This window comes from Pipistrellus kuhlii, unplaced genomic scaffold (assembly GCF_014108245.1).
Source record: "Pipistrellus kuhlii isolate mPipKuh1 unplaced genomic scaffold, mPipKuh1.p scaffold_m20_p_1, whole genome shotgun sequence".
NCBI classification, from domain to species: domain Eukaryota; kingdom Metazoa; phylum Chordata; class Mammalia; order Chiroptera; family Vespertilionidae; genus Pipistrellus; species Pipistrellus kuhlii.
This window is the reverse complement of record NW_023425404.1, coordinates 33,116,188-33,136,325: the sequence shown is the minus strand read 5'-3', so window position 1 is coordinate 33,136,325 and position 20,138 is coordinate 33,116,188. Positions and strand designations below refer to the sequence as shown.

The 20,138-nt window shown below is 38.2% G+C and overlaps 1 protein-coding gene across 2 annotated transcripts; it reads left to right on the top strand.

The window, feature by feature from the left end:
- Nucleotides 1-91: 91 nt before the first annotated feature.
- On the top strand, nt 92-19,388 carry RAB11A (RAB11A, member RAS oncogene family). 2 transcript variants are annotated; one of them, XM_036438905.2, is made up of 5 exons: nt 94-275; nt 9,191-9,386; nt 9,839-10,032; nt 11,009-11,089; nt 19,002-19,388. In XM_036438905.2, the coding sequence occupies exons 1-5, from the start codon at nt 236-238 to the stop codon at nt 19,139-19,141; spliced, it is 651 nt and encodes a 216-aa protein (XP_036294798.1). In that variant the 5' UTR covers nt 94-235; the 3' UTR covers nt 19,142-19,388. The 2 variants fall into 2 exon arrangements, with proteins under 2 accessions (XP_036294806.1, XP_036294798.1); XM_036438913.2 differs by lacking the exon at nt 11,009-11,089 and having other exon boundaries at nt 92-275.
- The last annotated feature ends 750 nt before the right edge of the window (nt 19,389-20,138 follow it).

Here is a 20,138-nt window from a genome sequence, read left to right as displayed (position 1 = left end):
TGAATATTTGAACACACACAGTCCCCGCACGGCCCTCCCTTCCCGGGCTCAGGGGCGGGGCGCAGCCTCCCCGGAAGTACTTCCCCTGAGGTCTTCCGGAAGTGGCGCACGGCAGGGAGGGGTTCTTCACCCGGTCAGGCAGCTGAAGCTCGGCGCTCGGGTTGCCCCTGCAGCGACGCCCCCTGGTCCCACCGACACCGCTGCTGCTCCCGCCCCTTCGCTCCTCGGCCGCGCCATGGGCACCCGCGACGACGAGTACGACTACCTCTTCAAAGGTGAGGGCCCGGGCCCCCCCGCTCCCCCCCGACTCCCGCTCGGGGGGCCCGGGACACTGCCGGGGGGCCCGCGGGAGGCTGCCTCCGTGCTGAAATCGGCCTTCCTCAGCCCTTTTCCCTCTCCGGGTGGTGTGACCGTGGCCTCCCAGCTCAGCACTTTTCCTTCCTTCAGCCGGGGTGGGGATGGCGCTCGCCGACGCCGGCCGGTCTCCTAGCGCCCTCCTCAGCGGCCTTCCCGGCCCCGGAGCCCCGCACCGGGAGTCCCGGCGGCGGGCTGCCCGCTCCCACATCACCTGCCCTGCCCGGGTGGTAGGGCCCCGCTCGGGGGTCGCCCCTCCCACCCTCTTAGCCTCCGGACTTGGCGCGCCCTCCCCCTCAGGAGGCGCCCGGCCGGCCTCTCTCCCCGGCCGGCCCCGCTCGGACCCGCCCTTCGCTGCGCTGCTCGCCCAGCCTGGGCGCGGACTGCCTGCCACCCCACGTCTCTCCTCGTCTGCCTCGCTTTCCCCTCTGCGTCTCCTCACAGCCCCACCTTCCCCTCGGACCGACATCTCTCCGAGCCGTTTTCCATCCCGGGCCCGGGCCCGGGTTACAGTCTGAGCGGCCCGAGGTCTCCCCCCCACACGCCCCACAGCCCTCGCCGTCCGTCACCTCGCACGTCCCCCCCCCCCCCGGGGTTGGTAGCTCTTCCTGGACCTTCCCTCCCCAAATAGTTTCTCGCTCTCTTCTGGGTCGACTGGGCGACCCCGAGGGTGGGGCGTGGGGCGAGAGGGGTTGGCCCGTCACCCACGCACGCACTTGTCGCAGTGACCCGGCGGGCAGGCGGGTGTGACTTCCCAGCCAGCCAGCCTTTTCTCTCCCACCCTCTCTGCCTCCCTCCCTCCCCAGCGGCTACCAGCCCGGGGTGACTCTTGGCTCTGTGCTGCTCGCGAGAAGGGGTTGCGGATGGGTGGTGGCTGTTATCCCTGCCAGACCTGAAGGCCCAGTTCCTGAGCAGGAAAGGTTGTGCGCTGCACAAATGCCGGCTTGCTTTATCGCTGTGGACGGGCCGCTTCCTGCTGCAGCGGCTGGGAGGATCCAACCTGTTTTTAGCACAGGAAGGGGAGAGTCCCAGTTGGCTACATTACCTTTCCCAAAAAGTGGGCGGCGGGGAGAAGTTGTGTGCTTTTTGGTCACATTACTTACTTATTGTAAGACAAAACGTATTGGAGGGTGAGGAGTGGAGAGGAAGAATTGCTTATGGGTTCGTCCGGAAAGAATCCAGATAGTGTTGTTGTTTTGTTTTAATCAACAGAGATAAAGGGTACAGTTTTCAATGAGATAAGAGTACAGTAAATGGCTTTTTTTTTTGTTTTTTTTTTGTTCAGTGAATGGGTTCTCTCTTTCTGATGTTCTTTCTTTGCTCCTGAATTAGGAGGGCAGCCATCAGTGGTTATGTTGAACAAAGATCATTACCGGGGAGGAAGAAGCCATTGCTGTTAAAGCCTTACCATGGAGGATGGAGTTTAACAAGAGTGTTAAGCATGGTGACAGTGTCTGACTTTCTAATTGGGTGCTAAGTAATAATGATTGACCAAATGAGGCTGGTAACATTTCTTTACCAACACTTGCAAATCTCGGCATTCTAGCTGATGATGCCCTTATCACTACTTACTCCTCTGGGCCAGAATATTCTATATGGGATGAATATGTTCAGCATATTACCCCCTCCCCTTCCTTGGTGGAAAATTTATTACACGAAGAGGGTACCTAATGCGTTTTATATACTGTTTGCTGAAGTCATTTGAGATCAGGTGAAATTACTTAAGTGAGAACCTGGAGACAAGTTTAGCTATTAAAGAGAGAATTATTATTATTTTTTTAATGAGGTGCAGTGGCAGTGAGCAGCTAGCTACCTTTAAAATAATTGATTCAGAACAAGATAGACTTTCAGAGTTTTTCTTCTGTTTGGTTTGGAACCTAAATGCTGATTTATAGAAGCCATTTTTTTTTTTCCACTAAGAATATTATCCTGGGTTGGCTTAAGAAATTTTAACTTAATTTTGGCCTTAGAACATCCTATTAACAATGATCGAGAGCATAGGGCTTTGGAATCACAGAGGCCTATCCTTTTCCAGACTCAGATCTTAAATTTGTTTTATGACCTTGAGAAAGTTAACTTTTTTAGCATCAGTTCCCTCCTTTATAAAAAGGAAATAGTACGTATCTCTCGGGATGTTGTGAGAATTAAATGGGACTGGTTATAAAATTTTAGTTTCTGTGAGGACTCAATGGTGATAATGTGAAAGAAGTTACTGTGATCTTGTCAGGTTTTTTTAAACCTTAAATCTTTATAAATATAAGAACATTAGTAAGGAAACTTAAAACTAGGAACTTTTAAAGTACTTTGCTTCCATGGGTTATGGTTTCATTTTGCTGTTTAAGGTAGGGTGTTTAAAAAATTCTGCTGAGAAGGATTTCCACTTTAAGTTCTTACAGGATATGAGTCACTTTTTTTTTTTTTTTTTAATTTCAGTGCTGATTAGTTAGCCAAATTCTTATTTATATAGTTGTTATTATTTAAAATGAAGTTATAATAATTCTAGTTTAAAATGGTTTCATTCTAGACGTGAGATAGGCTGCAGCTCTCTATTTGGAAGAAGGCTTACCTAGCAAACTTAATAGTTGAGGGAATGGAAGTTAGTTTTTAACCCTAACCAGTTAAAAATGAAGAGATATTGTCCTGGCCCTGTACACTGAAAACCAGATGCTGGTCAGGGCACATACCTTGGTTGGGCGAGTATGGGAGGCAGCCAATCAATGTTTCTCTCTCCTTCCCTCCCTCCTGTCCCTTCCTTTCTCTCTAAAATCAATTAAAAAAAACCCTGTATTTTGATTAGTATAGGTGGTCTGAATGTGAGGAGGGTAGGTTAGTTAATATGAATTAAGTATTTTTTTTTGAACATTACTCTTTAGTTAACATGATTTTTGGTAAGGGATTGATTTTATTTTTAAAAACTTGACTTTTTATTTTATACCACAATGTGGTTAAGGCCCCGTGGAGCACATTAGTGAAGTAAGCATCAACCATAGTTCCTATTTACAAATATTGTGGTAGACACTAATCTACTCAGTCACATTTTCTGAAAATACCTGGATTACTTAGTCACACCATTTTCTTTTTAATCTCGTAAAGGTCAGTAATAATTATCAGCTACTTATCTGTGGAAGTGATCATAGGAACTTTGCTGTCTTGCATCTTGGTAGTTTTCTTTCAAAATTTTTGGTTGAGCAATTCAGATTCTCCTGAGCCTGGAAAGCATGTCTAGATTTTAGCCTTATTATGAAGATTCTTTTGGTGAGGTACTATGAATATACAGGATGAGGCAAAACTAGGTTTACATTTATTCATATGGAAAATAATACAATAACTAATCCTATATAATAAAACTCTAATATGCAAATCGATTGAAAAGTGGAATGACCAGTCGCTATGATACACAACTGACCACCAGGGGGAAGATGCTCAATGCAGCAGCTGTCCCCTGGTGGTCAGTGTGCTCCCACAGGGGGAGCACTGCTCAGCCAGAAGCTGGGCTCCAGGCTGGTAAGTGCAGCAGTAGTGGCAGGAGCCTCTCCCACCTCCATGGCAGCACTAAGGATGTCTGACTGCCAGCTTAAGCCCTCAGTCGGACATCCCCTGAGGGGTCCTGGTCTGCGAGAGGGTGTAAGCCAGGCTGAGGCTCCCCCCACCCCCCAGCGAATGTCACACACCAGGCCTCTAGTAAATAATTGGAGAGGACATCCCTCTCACAATCTGAGACTGCTGGCTCCTAGCTGCTCGCCTTCCTGCCTGCCTGATTGCCCCTAACCACTCTACATGCCTGCCAGTCTAATCACCCCTTAACTGGTCCCCTGCTAGCCTGGTCTCACCCTAACTGCCCCCCTGCCAGCCTGGCTGCCCTCTTAACTACTTCTGCCCCCAACCCCCTGACCTGGTCACCCTCCCTTATGTCCCCCCTGCCAGCCTGGTTGCCTTCTAACTGCCCCCCTGCCAGCCTGGCCGCCCCCTAATGGCCTCTACCCCTGCCACCGTGGCTTTGTCTGGGAGGAAGTCGGACATGCAGAAGATGTCTGGTCAACCTGGTCTAATTAGCATATTACCCTTTTATTAGTATAAATTATTAGTATAGATGATGGCTATCCTATCTAATAAAAAAATAATATGCAAATTAATTATCACTCTGCTACACCCACAAGTCACACCTACAAGTCACACCCAGAAGCCAATCAGGAGGTGAGTATGCAAATTAACCCAGCCAAGATGGCTGCGGCCCCAGAGAGAGCAGGAAGGAGGCTTGGGTTTTTCAGGTGTTGGAGGAAGCCAAGCTTTCTGCACACACTCTGGACTGCGTGTTGGGCCCAGGCCTCTGCTTAAGGCTACAAAGTTTCAATTATAGAAGATAAATAAATTCCAACATAAATGGCTGCCACCACTGAGCCAGCTGAAGGCTACAAAGTTTCAATTGTAGAAGATAAATAAACCCCAGATACCAAGACCTTTCTTGGGGATGTGGCCAGACTGCAAACCACCAGAGGCCACTCACCCAGGCTGCCCCATGCCCCAAGGGAACTCCCACCCTGATTCGGGACACCCTTCAGGGCAAACCAATTGGCCCCTACCCATGCCCCAGGCCTCTATCCTATCTAATAACAGAGCAATATGCAGATGACCAGCATTCCAACACACAAGGTAGCTGCCCCCACGTGCTCAAAGGTCTTGCCCCCATGTGGACACAAGACGGCAATCACAAGATGGCTAGCAGAGGAGGGCAGTTGGGAGGGACCAGGCCTGCAAGAGAGGGCAGTTGGGGGCAATCAAGCCTGTAGGGAAGGGCAGTTAGGGGTGACCAGGCTGGCAGGCAGAAGCGGTTAGGGGCAATTAGGAAGGCAGGCAGGCAAGCAGTTGGGAACCAGCAGTCCTGGATTGTTAGAGGGCAGTCAGATTGGAGAGGGTGCAGGCTAGGCTGAGGGACACCCTCTCCCCCTCGCACGAATTTCGTGCACTGGTCTCTAGTAGTTATAAAATGTTCAAAGTACTTTTAACCTAAGATACTAGTTATGGAAAATAGGAAAGTTACTGCAAATTCCTTTCTTGAACTTTATAGTGTGATCATATCAAATGTATGTTACATTTTAAAAATGCAATTAAATATTCCCATCTTAATGAGAGAAACTGATTAGGAATTGAGTTTGAGTTCATGAAAAATTTTTTTTACATGTATTTTTATTGATTTCAAAGAGAAAGGGAGAGAGACAAATAGAAACATCAATGATGAGAGAGAATCATATATTGGCTGCCTTCTGCACACACTCTTACTGGGGATCAAGCCCGCAACTCAGGCATATGCCCTTGACCAGAATCGAACCCAGGACCCTTCAATTCATTAGCCAAAACTCTATCCTCTAAGCCAAAATGGGCTAGGGCTTTGGTTTGATTTTTAAATCATAGCCAGTGAATTCTCTTCTGTTGCTTAGATAATTTAATCTATTCTTTCTAAAAATCTTTTTTTACATTTTATTTTATTTTATTTTATTTTATTTTTTTAGTGAGCCTAAATGTTTACTTCTTAGTTTGGTTTCTCATTTGGTAACTGAATAGAAGCAGCTTTCCTTATAAGTGTCATTTCTCAGCATCATCTAGGCAGCACTATTCTTAAGCATTATCTTCTATTGTAATTTAAGATATAATCCTTTAACAAGTTGCTAATCTTAATTCTAGCAATCTTGTCTGTATCACTGAGATAATTATTTTATACTGTATAAAGCATTTATAAGTCTTGAATTATTTTTAGCTAAAGGTGCTATTTTTCATAATGTTAATTGGTTACATTGAGGGGGAAAATGCCCTCACTAACTTACTTTATGGTGGCATAAAGATTTGAGGATGGGGAGAAAACATAGTTGTTAAGTGGAGGTCAAAGGGAAGACATAAAAAACTTTAAAGGGCTAGAGTTTTTGTGTGAGGGAGATGGTGTTCTTTTATTTTCTAAAGGTGTTGTCATTCTAAATGTCTTGCTCTTTGGCTCCTGAACTGCTGATTGGTTTCTGAGTGCCTATGAAATAGAAATGGTTAACTTTTTGGGTTTCTTTTCTTTCCTATTCCCACTTAAAGTGAGACTTTATACCTCAGTGCTAGTGTGGGGCCAAAAATGATTCAAAGGAGGTTTCCTCTGCAGAACACTTGGCCTCTTTCTCTGAGAGGCAGTAGTGAGCATCCTATTCAGAGGGTAGACTCTCTGACTGAAATTGGTATTTGATCTCACGACCAGAATGGTGGACCTTGGAAATTGGAAGTGTTTTGTTTTTCTCTGTTACTTTCATAACCATAATATATTATTTGATATCCACTTTAAAGCATTTATGATAATATCTGTATTTGCCACAATATTTTGCCACCTCTACTTTACTATATATGATAGCTAGAAATAACTCCTTGTGCTACATGGAATCACTGCTGCCTGGATGAATTCTTGCTGAATCAGCTGATAAAGGAAACCAGAAAGATATGCATTTGATAATATACTCCCTCCAAGACTCCCAGAGGCCAGCTTCTATTCACTCTTATGGCAGGGAAGGAATGCATGAATGGATTCTCTTTGCCCTCTGACCAGAATACTGTGAACTCTCACAGTTTAAAAAAAACAAAACAACAACAATTTTTATTGATTTGAGAAAGCAGAGGGAGGAGAGGGAAAGAGAGACTGAAAAACATCAGTGATGAGGGAGAATCATCAATCAGCTGCATACCTCCTACTGAGAGTTGAGTTTGAAACCTGGGCCTGTGCCTTCACCAGGAATTGAACTGTAATCTCCTGGTTCATGTGTTCATGCTCAATCACTAAGCCACACCTGCCTCTCAGTTATTTTTTTAAATATATTTTTATTCACTATATATATATATATATATATATATATATATATATGTATGTATGTATGTATATGTTTTTGTGTGTTTCTTTTTTCTCTTTCAATTCAAGAAATAAAAAATTAAAAAAAAATTTAGTCCAGCCCTGACTGGTTTGGCTCAATGGATGGAGCATTGGCCTGCAGACTGAAGGGTCCCAGGTTAAGGGCATGCACCTTGGTTGTAGGCACACTCTCAGTAGGGGGTGTACAGGAGGCAGCTGATCATGTTTCATGTTTCTCTCTCATTGATGTTTCTAACTATCTCTCTACTTTTCTCTCTATAAAAATTCAATAAAATATATTTTAAAAAATTTAGTCCAGTATATATATTTTTGCTGTATCCAATGAGCAAAAATGGAGCTGCCTCTCAGTTTATTTTATTATTTATTTATCCATATTTATTTTATTTTTTACCTCTCAGTTTTTACATCCCTCCTCCCTACTCCCTGTTCATCCCACCAAATCCCAATTTCTTTAGTAAGGCATGGCCTTATTTGTTGTTATTCTTGCATATTTGATTTTCTAATCCTGGTGTCTAAATCTATTAGCTAGTAAGAAATAAGAAGAAGCATTAGTGGTTCACAATAGGAATAAGTGTAATATTTCCTGAAATGCCTATAAAATTTTTAGAAAGGAAAAATGTTTTATCAGGCTCAGATCCTGTAAATCGGTGAACTCATTTTGTACTTTAAATTTTGATAAACATGCTTTAAAATAATTTAACTGCCTCTATCCCCATTGTTTTTGACATTCTTAAGGGGAATATTGCCTTGGGTGAAAAAGAATCCTCAGTGTTTATTAGTTAGTAAATAAACTGTCTCCTAAATAGTAATTATAGGAAATGATTTCATCTAATCAAACCTGTTTTAAAGCCCTGGCTGGATAGCTCAATTGGTTAGAACATCGTCCCTGTACACAAGGTTGTAGGTTCGATCTCAGTTCAGAGCACATACAAGAAGCAGCCAGTGAGTGTATAAAGAAGTGGAACAACAAATTGATGTTTCTCTTTCTCTCTCAATGAATCAATTAAAAAAAAAAAAAACTTTTTTTTTTTTTTAAATACAAATCATGAAGTGGTAAGTGAAAGTGTATGTTCCTGTTGGCTCAGAATTATTAGTCAGCTTTCTAGGGTCCCTGTTAAACTTGGTGGTTAGAGTGTTTCATTTTGGAGGAGTCTCTAGTTTCCTGCAATTCTGCTAAATGCAAATGTTGTTTCTGTGATCTGGGTAGCAAAGTTTATAAACCTGATGCCTCATATGGTAAACGTGTTTCATTTTGCCCAGGTGTGAGTCCTTAGGTCATGCCTAGTCTTTGATGAAACCAAGAACATAATATTCATTTTTTCTCTCTCTACCACCAACTAATATCCTTTGTTTTTTTTCATGTCTGATACAAGTTAGAGTCATAAATTGGTCATTTGGTTTAGAATTTATCTTTCAAGTTACCTTCTAAGGCAGCAGTTTTCAACCTTTTTCACCTCATGGCACACAAACTACTAAAATTCTGTGGCACACCAAAAGAATATATTTTTGTCAATTTGACAAAAAAATAGGTATAATTTTTATTTATTCACACTGGATAGCTGTTGTTGTGGTATCATTCTTTTATTTGATAATCTAAGGCACATGTGTCAAACACAAGGCCCGCGGGCCAAATCCGTCCCGCCAGGCCTTGCAATGTGGCCCGCACCGCGCTGTCATCACTGCACTCCGCTGCGTTTCCATCACAATGACAGTTTATGACTGTTCAGTAAACCATTCGGCCCGCGATTTAGGCTGGATTTTAGATTTTGGCCCCTTCTCTGATTGAGTTCGACACCCCTAATCTAAGGGAAAAGAAGTTGGTGCTTCTGGCTAAATAGACAAGTATTGCATGTTGAAAAAAATTTTGAGATACACCGCTTGAAAATTGCTGTTGTAAGGTGGTGTGCTTGTCTCATTCATCTTAGATAAAGTTCTTTGTCTTTTCAGTTGTCCTTATTGGAGATTCTGGTGTTGGAAAGAGTAATCTCCTGTCTCGTTTTACTCGAAATGAATTTAATCTTGAAAGCAAGAGCACCATTGGAGTAGAGTTTGCAACAAGAAGCATCCAGGTTGATGGAAAAACAATAAAGGCACAGATATGGGACACGGCTGGGCAAGAGCGATATCGAGCTATTACATCAGCGTAAGTCTCAACAGTTTTATAAGTTCTGTGAAATAGGCTGCCATCAAGTGAATTGGTTGCCATTTAGGTAATTAGTTATATTTTGTTATCATAAAAGGTTTTTTCCCTTTTAAGAATGCCAGTATTAGGATTTTGAAATTTATGTATAAATGGTTTTAAAAATATATAATCCATGCCTCGCTGTTGTGGCTCAGTTGGTTGAGTTGTCAGTCCCATGCACCAAAAGATTGTTTTGATTCCTGGTTGGCGCACAGGCCTGGGTTGTAGGCTCCCCAGTAGGTGGTGTGCAGGAGGAAATCAATCTCTCTCTCTCCCTCTTCATTTCCCTTCCTCTCTCTCTAAAATCAGTAAAAACATATTAAAATGTATATAATCGATATATTTAGTTCTTCCTAGCGTTTCCTTCTATTTTGTGGTTGTTTTCTAATAGTTACATATGTTTCTGTTTTCAGATACTATCGTGGAGCTGTAGGTGCCTTGTTGGTTTATGACATTGCTAAACATCTCACATATGAAAATGTAGAGCGATGGCTGAAAGAACTGAGAGATCATGCTGATAGTAACATTGTTATCATGCTTGTGGGCAATAAGAGTGATTTGCGTCATCTCAGGGCAGTTCCTACAGATGAAGCAAGAGCTTTTGCAGGTTAGTGATACTAGTTTCATGTTTTTACAGTGATTCTGTATTTTTTACTGTCATATTTTCAGTTTTGATAACCCTTCCAATGAGGTTAATCAGTTACAGTAGTTGAAAGTAAATATGAGTAAATAATGAATGCTTAGCAAGGATTGTTGTTTTTAAAGTATATGATGACTGTTGAGCTCTTTTGCTTAATTTTGAGTCATTAAAACACTATAGTTTTTTGAGTTTTTGCTGCCAAAAATTGAATGTAAATACTGTCTCCTTTTCTCTCCCTGTATTCTTGTTTCTTTTTCCATTATATCTCTGTGTTTACCAAAGCTGCTCTATGTGGTTCCGAAAAGTAGTAGACCTGGGAGTGTCAAGGATCATAGGCATTCAGCTGCTTAGGAATTAAAGCTTTTTAAGCTTTATAGGGGTTTACTGTTCTGGAAGGGCATTCTACCAGAAGGCAACATTGTACATTCTTGGCTAGTGGAGGTTGTGAGCCTCCACTGGTGATTATGCTGATTTTTGGTTTTCCAGGCAAGAAGCTTTATTTCAATAATATAGTTACAGAATTCTAAGTGAATCTTATGTACCCATCCTTATTTATACTATAGTTCTGTGGTTAAAGGACCATAAAAGATAGAGTATGAGAATATTTGATATTTTACTGTATTTTGAGTAGTGTTGTTATTCTCGTGGTAGTATTTAGGTATAACAAGTATTTATTTTAATGAACCCAATGAAAATTTCTTATAGTTAATTTTAATCTACTAGTGTAAGTAGAATGGTACCCTTATTGCCAACAAGTTGGGAAAGTGGAACAACAAATCAATTATTTCTCTCTTCCCTCTCCTCCTTTCCTCTCTCTCTATAATTAATTTAAAAAAAAAAAAAGGAAAGGAAAGGTCTTTTATATTTCCATTTAAAGTCTTGAGTGTATTATATCTCTTGTATTAACTTTGCCGAAAACTGAAGTTTTTGCGTCTCCCCACAGAAAAGAATGGTTTGTCATTCATTGAGACATCAGCTCTAGATTCTACAAATGTAGAAGTTGCTTTTCAGACAATTCTGACAGGTAAGACTTGCATTTTAAGATTATACCAAAGGAAAATAAAAGTTTTAGGGAGATAATTTAAACAAATTAATTGGGAAAACGAATGTCACACTCTTTGAGAATGACTGTCATTTGAGAGAGCCACTAGAGCAAGAGCTATAAAATTAGTTACAACTTTTGCTTGCTGAACTTTAATCATTCTAATTTGTCTGGTTTATAGCAGGAAAATACTTTGAAAATTATTTGCTCACTTCTATTATGATCCATGTATTCTATAATTCATGGTTACAGAATAATGTTTAAATGTACTTTCTAAGATAAATATTGAAATCCTGGCTGTGGAAAGATATAATAAATGCCTTATTGAAAGCCAATAAAATAAAGGCATCCTAGGTTCTGATGAGTGTTATAGAAGCAGCTAGGGAAAAATATCTTCTTAAAAATTTAAATGAAAAACAAGAAGTAAAATTCTCTCCTGATATATTGTAGAAGAAGCAGTGTGTCACCTGTGGAAAAAATCAGCAGTGATTGCATAAAAAAGTTTAAGTAGTGGGTAGGGAACAAAGTTCATGCTGTTTTGGAATGTGGATATGCAGACTAGGTCAACATCAAGGATAAGAAGGCATTTTATTTGTAAATGACTCATATATACCTTGACTTTATTAATCTTAATCCTCTAATAAGTACTTTGATAGGTTGTTTTAAGTACTTTAAATTATATGTTACTTTTAAGAACTTACTAGTTATTTGTTTTTAAATATATTTTTATTAATTTCACAGAGGAAGGGTGAGAGAGAGAGAGACAGACAGACATCATTGATGAGAGAGAATCATTGGTTGGCTGCCTCTTGCAGGCCTCGTACTGGGGATCCAGCCCGAACCCCCGGCGTGTGCCCTGACCACAGAAGCAAACCATGACCTCCTGGTTCATACGTCAACTCTCAGCCACTGAGCTGGGCAAGAGCTTGCTAGTTTTAATACATACCCGTGTTTCCCCGAAAATAAGACATCCTCCGAAAATAAGACCTAGCGCATGGAAAGATAAGACATCCCCTGAAAATAAGACCTAGCGCAACTTTGGGAGAAAAAATTAATATAAGACACTGTCTTATTTTCGGGGAAACAGGGTAGGATAGTCTTGTTCTAATAAAGTCTATATGGAGAAATGGTTAAATTAATGTTTTCAATTATAATGTGACAAGTTTCTTTATATATAGTACTTGTATTAGATGTAAACAGGCTTTAATTTTAAAATGTCTTATTTTACTCTAAAAAGGTAGGGAATAAGTCTAGGATTTAAAAGCATGAATTTGGAAGCCTAACTTGGGTTCTAGTCTGACTCCTCTTCTTATTAGCTCTATAATCTTAGATAAGTTACTTAATCTTTTTTAGGCCTTTTGTGTGTGTGTGTGTGTGTGTGTGTGTGTGTCTGTAAAATTTAAATATGTTTTGGGCAGTTCTGTTATTTTCTTTTTGGTGAGAGTCTGAATTTATAACAAATACCTGTGACACGATTTGACTTAACTGTTAGGTTGTGACTTCAAGGTTTTTGTCTCTATAATCCATAGAAAAAATTGCCTGTCACTGAGACATCTACTCTAGATTCCAAAATGTGTACATGAGTTTGTGCATATAAAATACCTAGCTATTCCTGGTACATAGAGAACATTTGATAAATAAGTAGCTAAATAGCAGTTAAGGTATGAAAACAATTTAAAAAAAAACCCTAAATATTGGTGAATCGTATACCTATCTTTGAATTCTTTTCTGTTATCAAAAAATAGTAACTAAAAGAAATGGTGCTGGGGTTGGATAGTCTTTGGATTATAGTTGCTTTCATTTAGAATCTTGTGTGTGGTTTCATTGCAGATCATTTCAAATAGGCAAGATTTGATTAAATATGCAGTATGTGTAAATCCTTTTCCCTTTATAACCGCTTATGTGACTTCTATTGACTCAATACATAGAATAATACTAAATTTAGACCTAGGAGTGTAGGCTTTTACTCTTTAACTATTTGGTTTCACTCCCTTTATAACTGAGGTCATTGAATCTCAAATTTATAGTGTCTTAAAATAAGGAAAGAGAAACAGGAAAGAGAAAAAAAGTCATCTTGAAGGTCTGAGTCTCTCAAGGCCTCTAAAAATGTCACTTGAAAGACTTTGTAGTCAGTCCTTGTTGTTGGGATATTTTGTATGTCCAATTGTATCTCCTCTGCTATAATTCTAGCCCACTTATTCTGATCCAATTTCTGGCCCATTCTGATATTAAATAAAGGTGAGACCAAGCCTTCCATCTGCTGTGGACTATTGTATGCATCATTTGTGACATTGAACTTACAATCTACTTAAACCTGAACTAGTCATAAATAGTGATATATATACAAAAAGGAGCTGTTTTGTTCTTAAAGATGAAGAACATCTGGCTATTTTTCTTATAATTTACCCTAGATTAAACTTTTGTTATTGCTTGACTAATGTTGTTTGAATACAAACAAGACTTTAGCTTTACTTACTACCACTTTTCCACTCTATATTCACTATTTCCTCAACTTCCTACATAAATCTCAGTGTTCGTCTGTGGGATCCAAAATCACTGCATATGGCAGCAGACATCTGTGGTGTTTTGCAAGTGTTAAGATGTTTGTTTGAAACTTTTTTTTTTAAACCAGTGAGAGTATAATGCATTGAAAGAATCTGGAAAAAGAAAAATAATCATTAAGCTTAGTTCACCTTAAATGTTAACAATATTGAAGGATCATTTACATTGTATATTGATGTTGCTGTAAGAAAAAAATAGTTTCTTAGCCCATGGACACAGGCAATAGGGGAGTGAAGACCTGAGGGATGTGTAGGGGTTGAAAAGAGGAGATTAAAAAGGGGGAGGGAGGAAGAGTAGGAGACATCTATTATATAATACTGTCAATAAAATATATATTTAAACAAAAGAAAAAACAGCTTTTTAACTTTAAAATTATATATTGAAAAATTTATCTACAATATTACTCCTAAGTTAATTGTGTTGCTTATTTTAGAATAGAGCCATGGCATTTTTGACATCTATGAATTTTACTGTAACTCCATGACACAATTTTGCTGATGGTATTTTTTAGAGTTAATTAGGTAGTACCTGAGTGAATCTGATAGTTTGCTCAGCCTCTGCTTTTCAGTGCAGTTTTGTTTTCTTTTATCAAACTCATTAAATAAAGTTTTTAACTCATACTTTCCCTAGTCTTATTTTATTCTTTTAACTTTGAATTTTGACAATTTCAACCTTAAAGAAAAGTTACAATCATAGTAAAAGAATTGGCAAATTCCCTTCACCCATATTAACTCAAATGTTGATATTTTACCATATCTGCTTTATTTTTTCTTCTTTCTCAATGTATACATATTATTTTTGGTACCATTTCAAATGATAGACATGTTGCCCGTTATACCTAAGTACTTTTTATTGTGCATTTCATAAAAACAAGAACTTTTTTTTTAACTGTAGTATAATTCTCAAAGTTAGAGTTAAGTAGTAACTTTAAACATCAGTGTTTAAATATAGACCTTATTCAGATTTTGCTAGTTGTTCCAATTATTAGCAAAATAAAGTCTGGAATTAGATTACACATTATATTTCACTGTTGTATCTCTTTAGTTTCTACTAATCTCAAACAGTTTGTCAGTCTTTCTATATTGTAATTTTTTGAAGGATACAGTTACTGAATTTTGGATTTTGTCTACTGTTGCCTCATGATTAAATTCAGATTATGTATTTTTAGCAGGAACATCACAAAAGTGCTTAGTACATCATATTAGGAGGCTCATGGTACAGGTTTGTTTTATTATTAGTGATGTTAGCTTTGGTCACTTGGTTAAGGTGATATCTGTCAGGTTTTTACATTAAATTAATAAGTCCAAGTCATCTTTTTAGTATGAAGACTAAATCTTTTTGTGTTTGAAAGGATTTTAATTCACTTAGCATATTGACTTAAAAGTGGAGTAAGAGTTTTCAGGAATTACAGTAGTCTGCCCTTATCTGCAGTTTTACTTTCCTCAGTTTTAGTCATCCATAGTCATCTGTGGTCCAAAAATATTAAATTCTAGAAATAAACAATTTGTAAGTTTTAAATTACACACCGTTTTGAGTAGTGTGGTGAAATCTTGTGTCCTTCACTCCATCCTGTCCAGGACGTCAATCACCCCTTTGTTCTGTGTTTCCTGCTGTATACACTAGCCTAGTTATTAGTCACTTAGTTATCAGATGACTATATAGCAGTTCCTGTGTTTAAGTAACTCTTATTTTGCTTAATAATGGCCCCAAAACATAAGAGTAGTACTAGTAGATGATGCTAATAGATATGCTTAAGAGAACTTAACCTGTAAAATGGACTTCCATTTGGTGAAAAGGGTTGTTAAGTATAGGAAAAAAACATAGTATATATAGGATTAGGTATTACTCGTGGTTTTAGACATCCACTTGAGGTTTTGCACTGTATCCCCTGCAGATGGACGGGAGGAGGAGGGAGCTTCTGTAATTTTACTAGAGTAGTGAGAATTTATTTAGGTGTAGTAGCTTTGTTCTTAGAAAGTGGCAACTTTTAAATGTGTGTCAGTAATTAAATTGGAGAATTTTTTGACCTTTGAGAAACTTACTTGGACTTGGTGAGCATTGGGTTTGAAGAACACCCAAACATTTCTGATTTTAGGCTCTAGCGTAGGGGTGTCGAACTCAATCAGAGAAGGGGCCAAAATCTAAAATCCAGCCTAAATCGCGGGCCGAATGGTTTACTGAACAGTCATAAACTGTCATTGTGATGGAAACGCAGCGGAGTGCAGTGATGACAGCGCGGTGCGGGCCACATTGCAAGGCCTGGCGGGACGGATTTGGCCCGCGGGCCTCTAGTGGAATAACTCAGGCCTCTGCTATTTTCACAATTTTTCGAGTCACTGAAGAATTTTAGCTCTTTTTGTCCCTAGTTTGGAACTGTGCATTTGACTTCCTTAGAATTTACTTTGCAACTTGATCCATACTTCCATCCAGTAGAAATAGATATATGTCTTTTTTATTTAACTTATATTTAAAGCTATCTTATATTAACATTTTACTTCATATTTAGGTCGATAAGAGATTCTTATATAAGAAAGATAAAGCAAAATTCCTTTTCTTTCTAACCTTACCTATTCTTTGGACATCTTGAAAGGGGACTGCACAGGAATTGGTGTATCATATACATTTGTTTCTAAATGAGATTATCTCCTAATTTTTCTGACCAATATTTTCCTCTTGATTTATTGCCTTTATTATTTTTATTAGCAGGTATCTTTTTGGTGACTGCAGCAAATGTAAAAGTAATTCATTTCTACAAAACAGTAATATAGTACTTGTAGGCAGTTATACCACACTGCTCAAATTTCTTGCTTTGTAATAAGATCTCTATAATTAACTTTCTATGTTCTTTGGCATTATTCATTTTCCTTCCTTCCAGTATTTGCTTTTCATGTAAGAACCTGCAAAGTATTTTTTTGTTTTGGTTCTTCTAATGTAATGTTTAATATAACTTGAGAAGTTAAAATTTGTAGAGGGTCACATTTATTATTTGCACTTGAAAAAGAACCAGCCATCCAGTTTGGGATTAGAGAGAAGACGTAAAGAATAAAGAATGAATAGTATAGCCCAGCTCAGTGATTGAGGGTCAACTTATGAACCAGGAGGTCACGGTTTGATTCCTGGTCAGGGCACATGCCCAGGATGGGAGTTCAATCCTTAGTAGGGGGTGTATAGGAAGCAGCTGATTGATTATTCTCTCTCATCATTGATGTTTCTATCTCTCCCTCCCTCTCTCTTCCTCTCTGAAATCAATATATATATATGTATGTTTTAAAAGAATGAATGGTATAGTTTTACAGTAAGTTGATGATTATCTTTATTTCTTAGCCACTAGTCTGATTGAATGACTGTCTTTCTTTTTACCTTTGAAACACTCTGGTCCCATCCCTTTTCAATCAAAATAATCTAAATGAAGACTCCATATCCTTTGTTGGCCTTGTTTTTTTTTTGTTTTTGTTTTTTTTGGTTTGTTTGTTTGTTTTTAAATTCTAGTCAGTAGTTTTTCTTTATTGTAATCTGTTTTTTTCTCTTAATGCTTCTTAAGCTTTGAACCATTGTCAACCTTCTCAAATATAAATTTTAGTACCAATTCCTCCCTCAAATCATAAAAAAGGGCACACTAGCTGTCAGTGTTTCTGTTAATTTATGCATTATGTTGACTAGCAGTATCACTTGCTGTTCAGCTTTAAGAAAATTAGTTTTTAATTTGGAAAAAATATATTAATTCCGTTTGTACATTTTTTTTCTCTTTAACTTTTTGTTATGGAAAGTTTCCAACATACTAAAAGTAGAATAGTATCATGAACTCTCATGTAGCTGCCAGCCATCATTATGGCAATCTTTTTCCACCTACTCCCCCTACCATTATTTTGAAACAAATCCCAGGTATTACATAATTCCATTTGTAAACATTTTGTGATGTATATCTGAAAGATTAGGACTTAAGCCCATAACAACAAAATCACTTAGAAATGGGCAGTAGTTTCTTATTATCATTTATTATCCAAACAACCTTAAAATTTCCTATCTTAAGCTTTTTATATTCAAATTGGAATCCAAAAGATGTTCATATTGCAGTTGGTTGTCATGTTCTTGGAGCATTTTGAAAACACAATTCCACTCTTTTATCTTATAACTTTATGTTTTTAAAATTTTCAAGTATTACAGAAATAATATAGTGAATACCTTATACCCTTCATCTAGAATCATCAACTTGTCGCATTTAGTTTATTTCTGCATGTGTATACATACTTTTTCCTCCCCCCCTTTGCTCATTCTTTGGAAAACAGTTTGTAAACATTTTGGCACTTTACTTGAGTATTTTCTCTCCTAAAAACAAGGTAATCTCCTATATAATAACAATACCATATACCATACCCAAGTAATTTGCATTTATACTATAGTATATAATGTGCAGTAGTTTTTCCTGTGTGTACTAATGTCCTTTATAGATTTGATTATTACATTTTAAATCTAGGGTCTGGTCAGTTGCATTGATGGAATTGTTTTATATGTGGGGTATCAAATAGAGTAGCCACTGATAACAAGTTGTTATTTAGTACTTGAAATATAGCTAGTGCTGTTTGGCTGGTGTGGCTCAGTGGTTGAGCATTGACCTATGAACCAGGAGGTCACAGTTGGATTCCCAGTCAGACACATGATTGGGTTGTGGGCTTGATCCCCAGTTTGGGGCATGCAGGAAGAAGCCCATCAGTTATTCTTTCTCATCATTGATGTTTCTGTTTCTCTCCCATTCCCATTCTCTCTGAAATAATAAAATAAAAAAAAAAAAATATATATATATATATATATATATATATATATATATATATATATATATATATAAAATATATGTGTGTGAGAGAGAGAGAGAGAAACAGCAACTGTTTGCTTATTGTACGTACTTGCCTGGGATCGAATTCACAACATAGGAATCAAACCTTTTGGTGTATGGATGACACTCTAACCAACTGAGCCATCTAGCCAGGGCTTTCATGATTTAAGCCCATAAACTATGAAATTTCTTTAAAGCAAGATTTATTAATTGACTGGCAAATCTTTCCCTCTGAAATGGAAAACCTGTTTTTCTTAATCCAAGGGAAATTGTTAAAATAATAGGTTGTGATAATTCTTGAGTAGTAATTAACTACTACTCAAGAATTATCTAATTAGTGGCTGTTTGAAAGTAAAACTTTAAATTTATACATTCTCTGTTCAGTTTATTTGCAGTTTATTCTGCGAATGTATCTTTTACCTTTATGTATCTTTTATGTCAACTATTGGATGGATCCGTTCAACACTGAGTGTTGCTGTTTCTTTTTCCCCCCTTACTCAGAGATATATCGCATTGTTTCCCAGAAGCAAATGTCAGACAGACGTGAAAATGACATGTCTCCAAGCAACAATGTGGTTCCTATTCATGTTCCACCAACCACTGAAAATAAGCCAAAGGTGCAATGCTGTCAGAACATATAAGGCGTTTCTCTTCTCCTATAGAAGGCTGTGTATAGTCCATTTCCCAGGTCTGAGATTTAAATATATTTGTAATTCTTGTGGTCACTTTTGTGTTTTATTACTTTCTCATACTTACAAATTTTCCGTGTTTTAAGTCTTGATTTTAGCTTTATAAAATCATCCATTTGTCCCGAATGACTGCAGCTTTTTTTTCATGGTATGGCTTCACTAGCCTTAGTTTAATAAACTGAATGTTTGGATTCTTCAATGATTGTTTCCTTTTCATCGTGGAAACCTGTCACTGTAGTACATAATAGAACTTGATCACTTGAAGCTCAGACCTGTTGGTCTTAATCAAATCAAGCTAAGAAGACTTTAGAAATAAGCTATCATTTTGCCACAGAGCAGCTTACAATTCATGCACCCTTCTCTCAGTGCAGTAAATATTACCACAAAGCTAAGAATTGCCCTATAAACATAGCAGGATTTTGAGAGCTTGAAAATTTTACATTATTCTGGAAGTCACTTTCTAAAATGCCTTAATAGGGTTATGTATTTTTTGTAAGCATCAAAGTTGATTCAAGAGGGCATCTTTTTTTTCTGGGCAAGAATTATTTTAACACAGAAGACTGTATTGTGGTTTTCCGTTGTGGTATGATTATGGGTTCTGGAAGCTGGGAACTGGAGAGACTGGTGAAGTTCTATTCGAGGTGCTTCTGTGGGAATGATCAGGCAGCCTAAGTTTAATGATAAGTCATTTAATTTATCTAATTTCCCAGCAGTAGATTAGATGGCATTTTATTGCTTAGGCAATAACTGGTTTAATGCTCTTAGTATAAAATTGTGAACTGGTAATTTTTGTCTCAAAACTTTCCATTAAATGAAATGCAACTTAGTTTTATCACCATATTCACCAGCAGGCATGGATAATTGTTTTAATAATGTGATTTTTTAGTTTTGCAGTATATTATGGAATATAGTCCAGTTAAATATCTGGTTTCAGAATGTCAAAAGAATA

What these genes read in the sequence shown, in the direction of transcription:
- RAB11A (XM_036438905.2), top strand. Translation starts at nt 236, where the DNA reads ATGGGCACCCGCGACGACGAGTACGACTACCTCTTCAAAG. An exon ending in TATCGAGCTATTACATCAGC is followed by an intron (nt 9,387 to 9,838) that starts GTAAGTCTCAAC and finishes TTCTGTTTTCAG; the next exon opens with ATACTATCGTGGAGCTGTAG. An exon ending in TTTTCAGACAATTCTGACAG is followed by an intron (nt 11,090 to 19,001) that starts GTAAGACTTGCA and finishes CCCCTTACTCAG; the next exon opens with AGATATATCGCATTGTTTCC.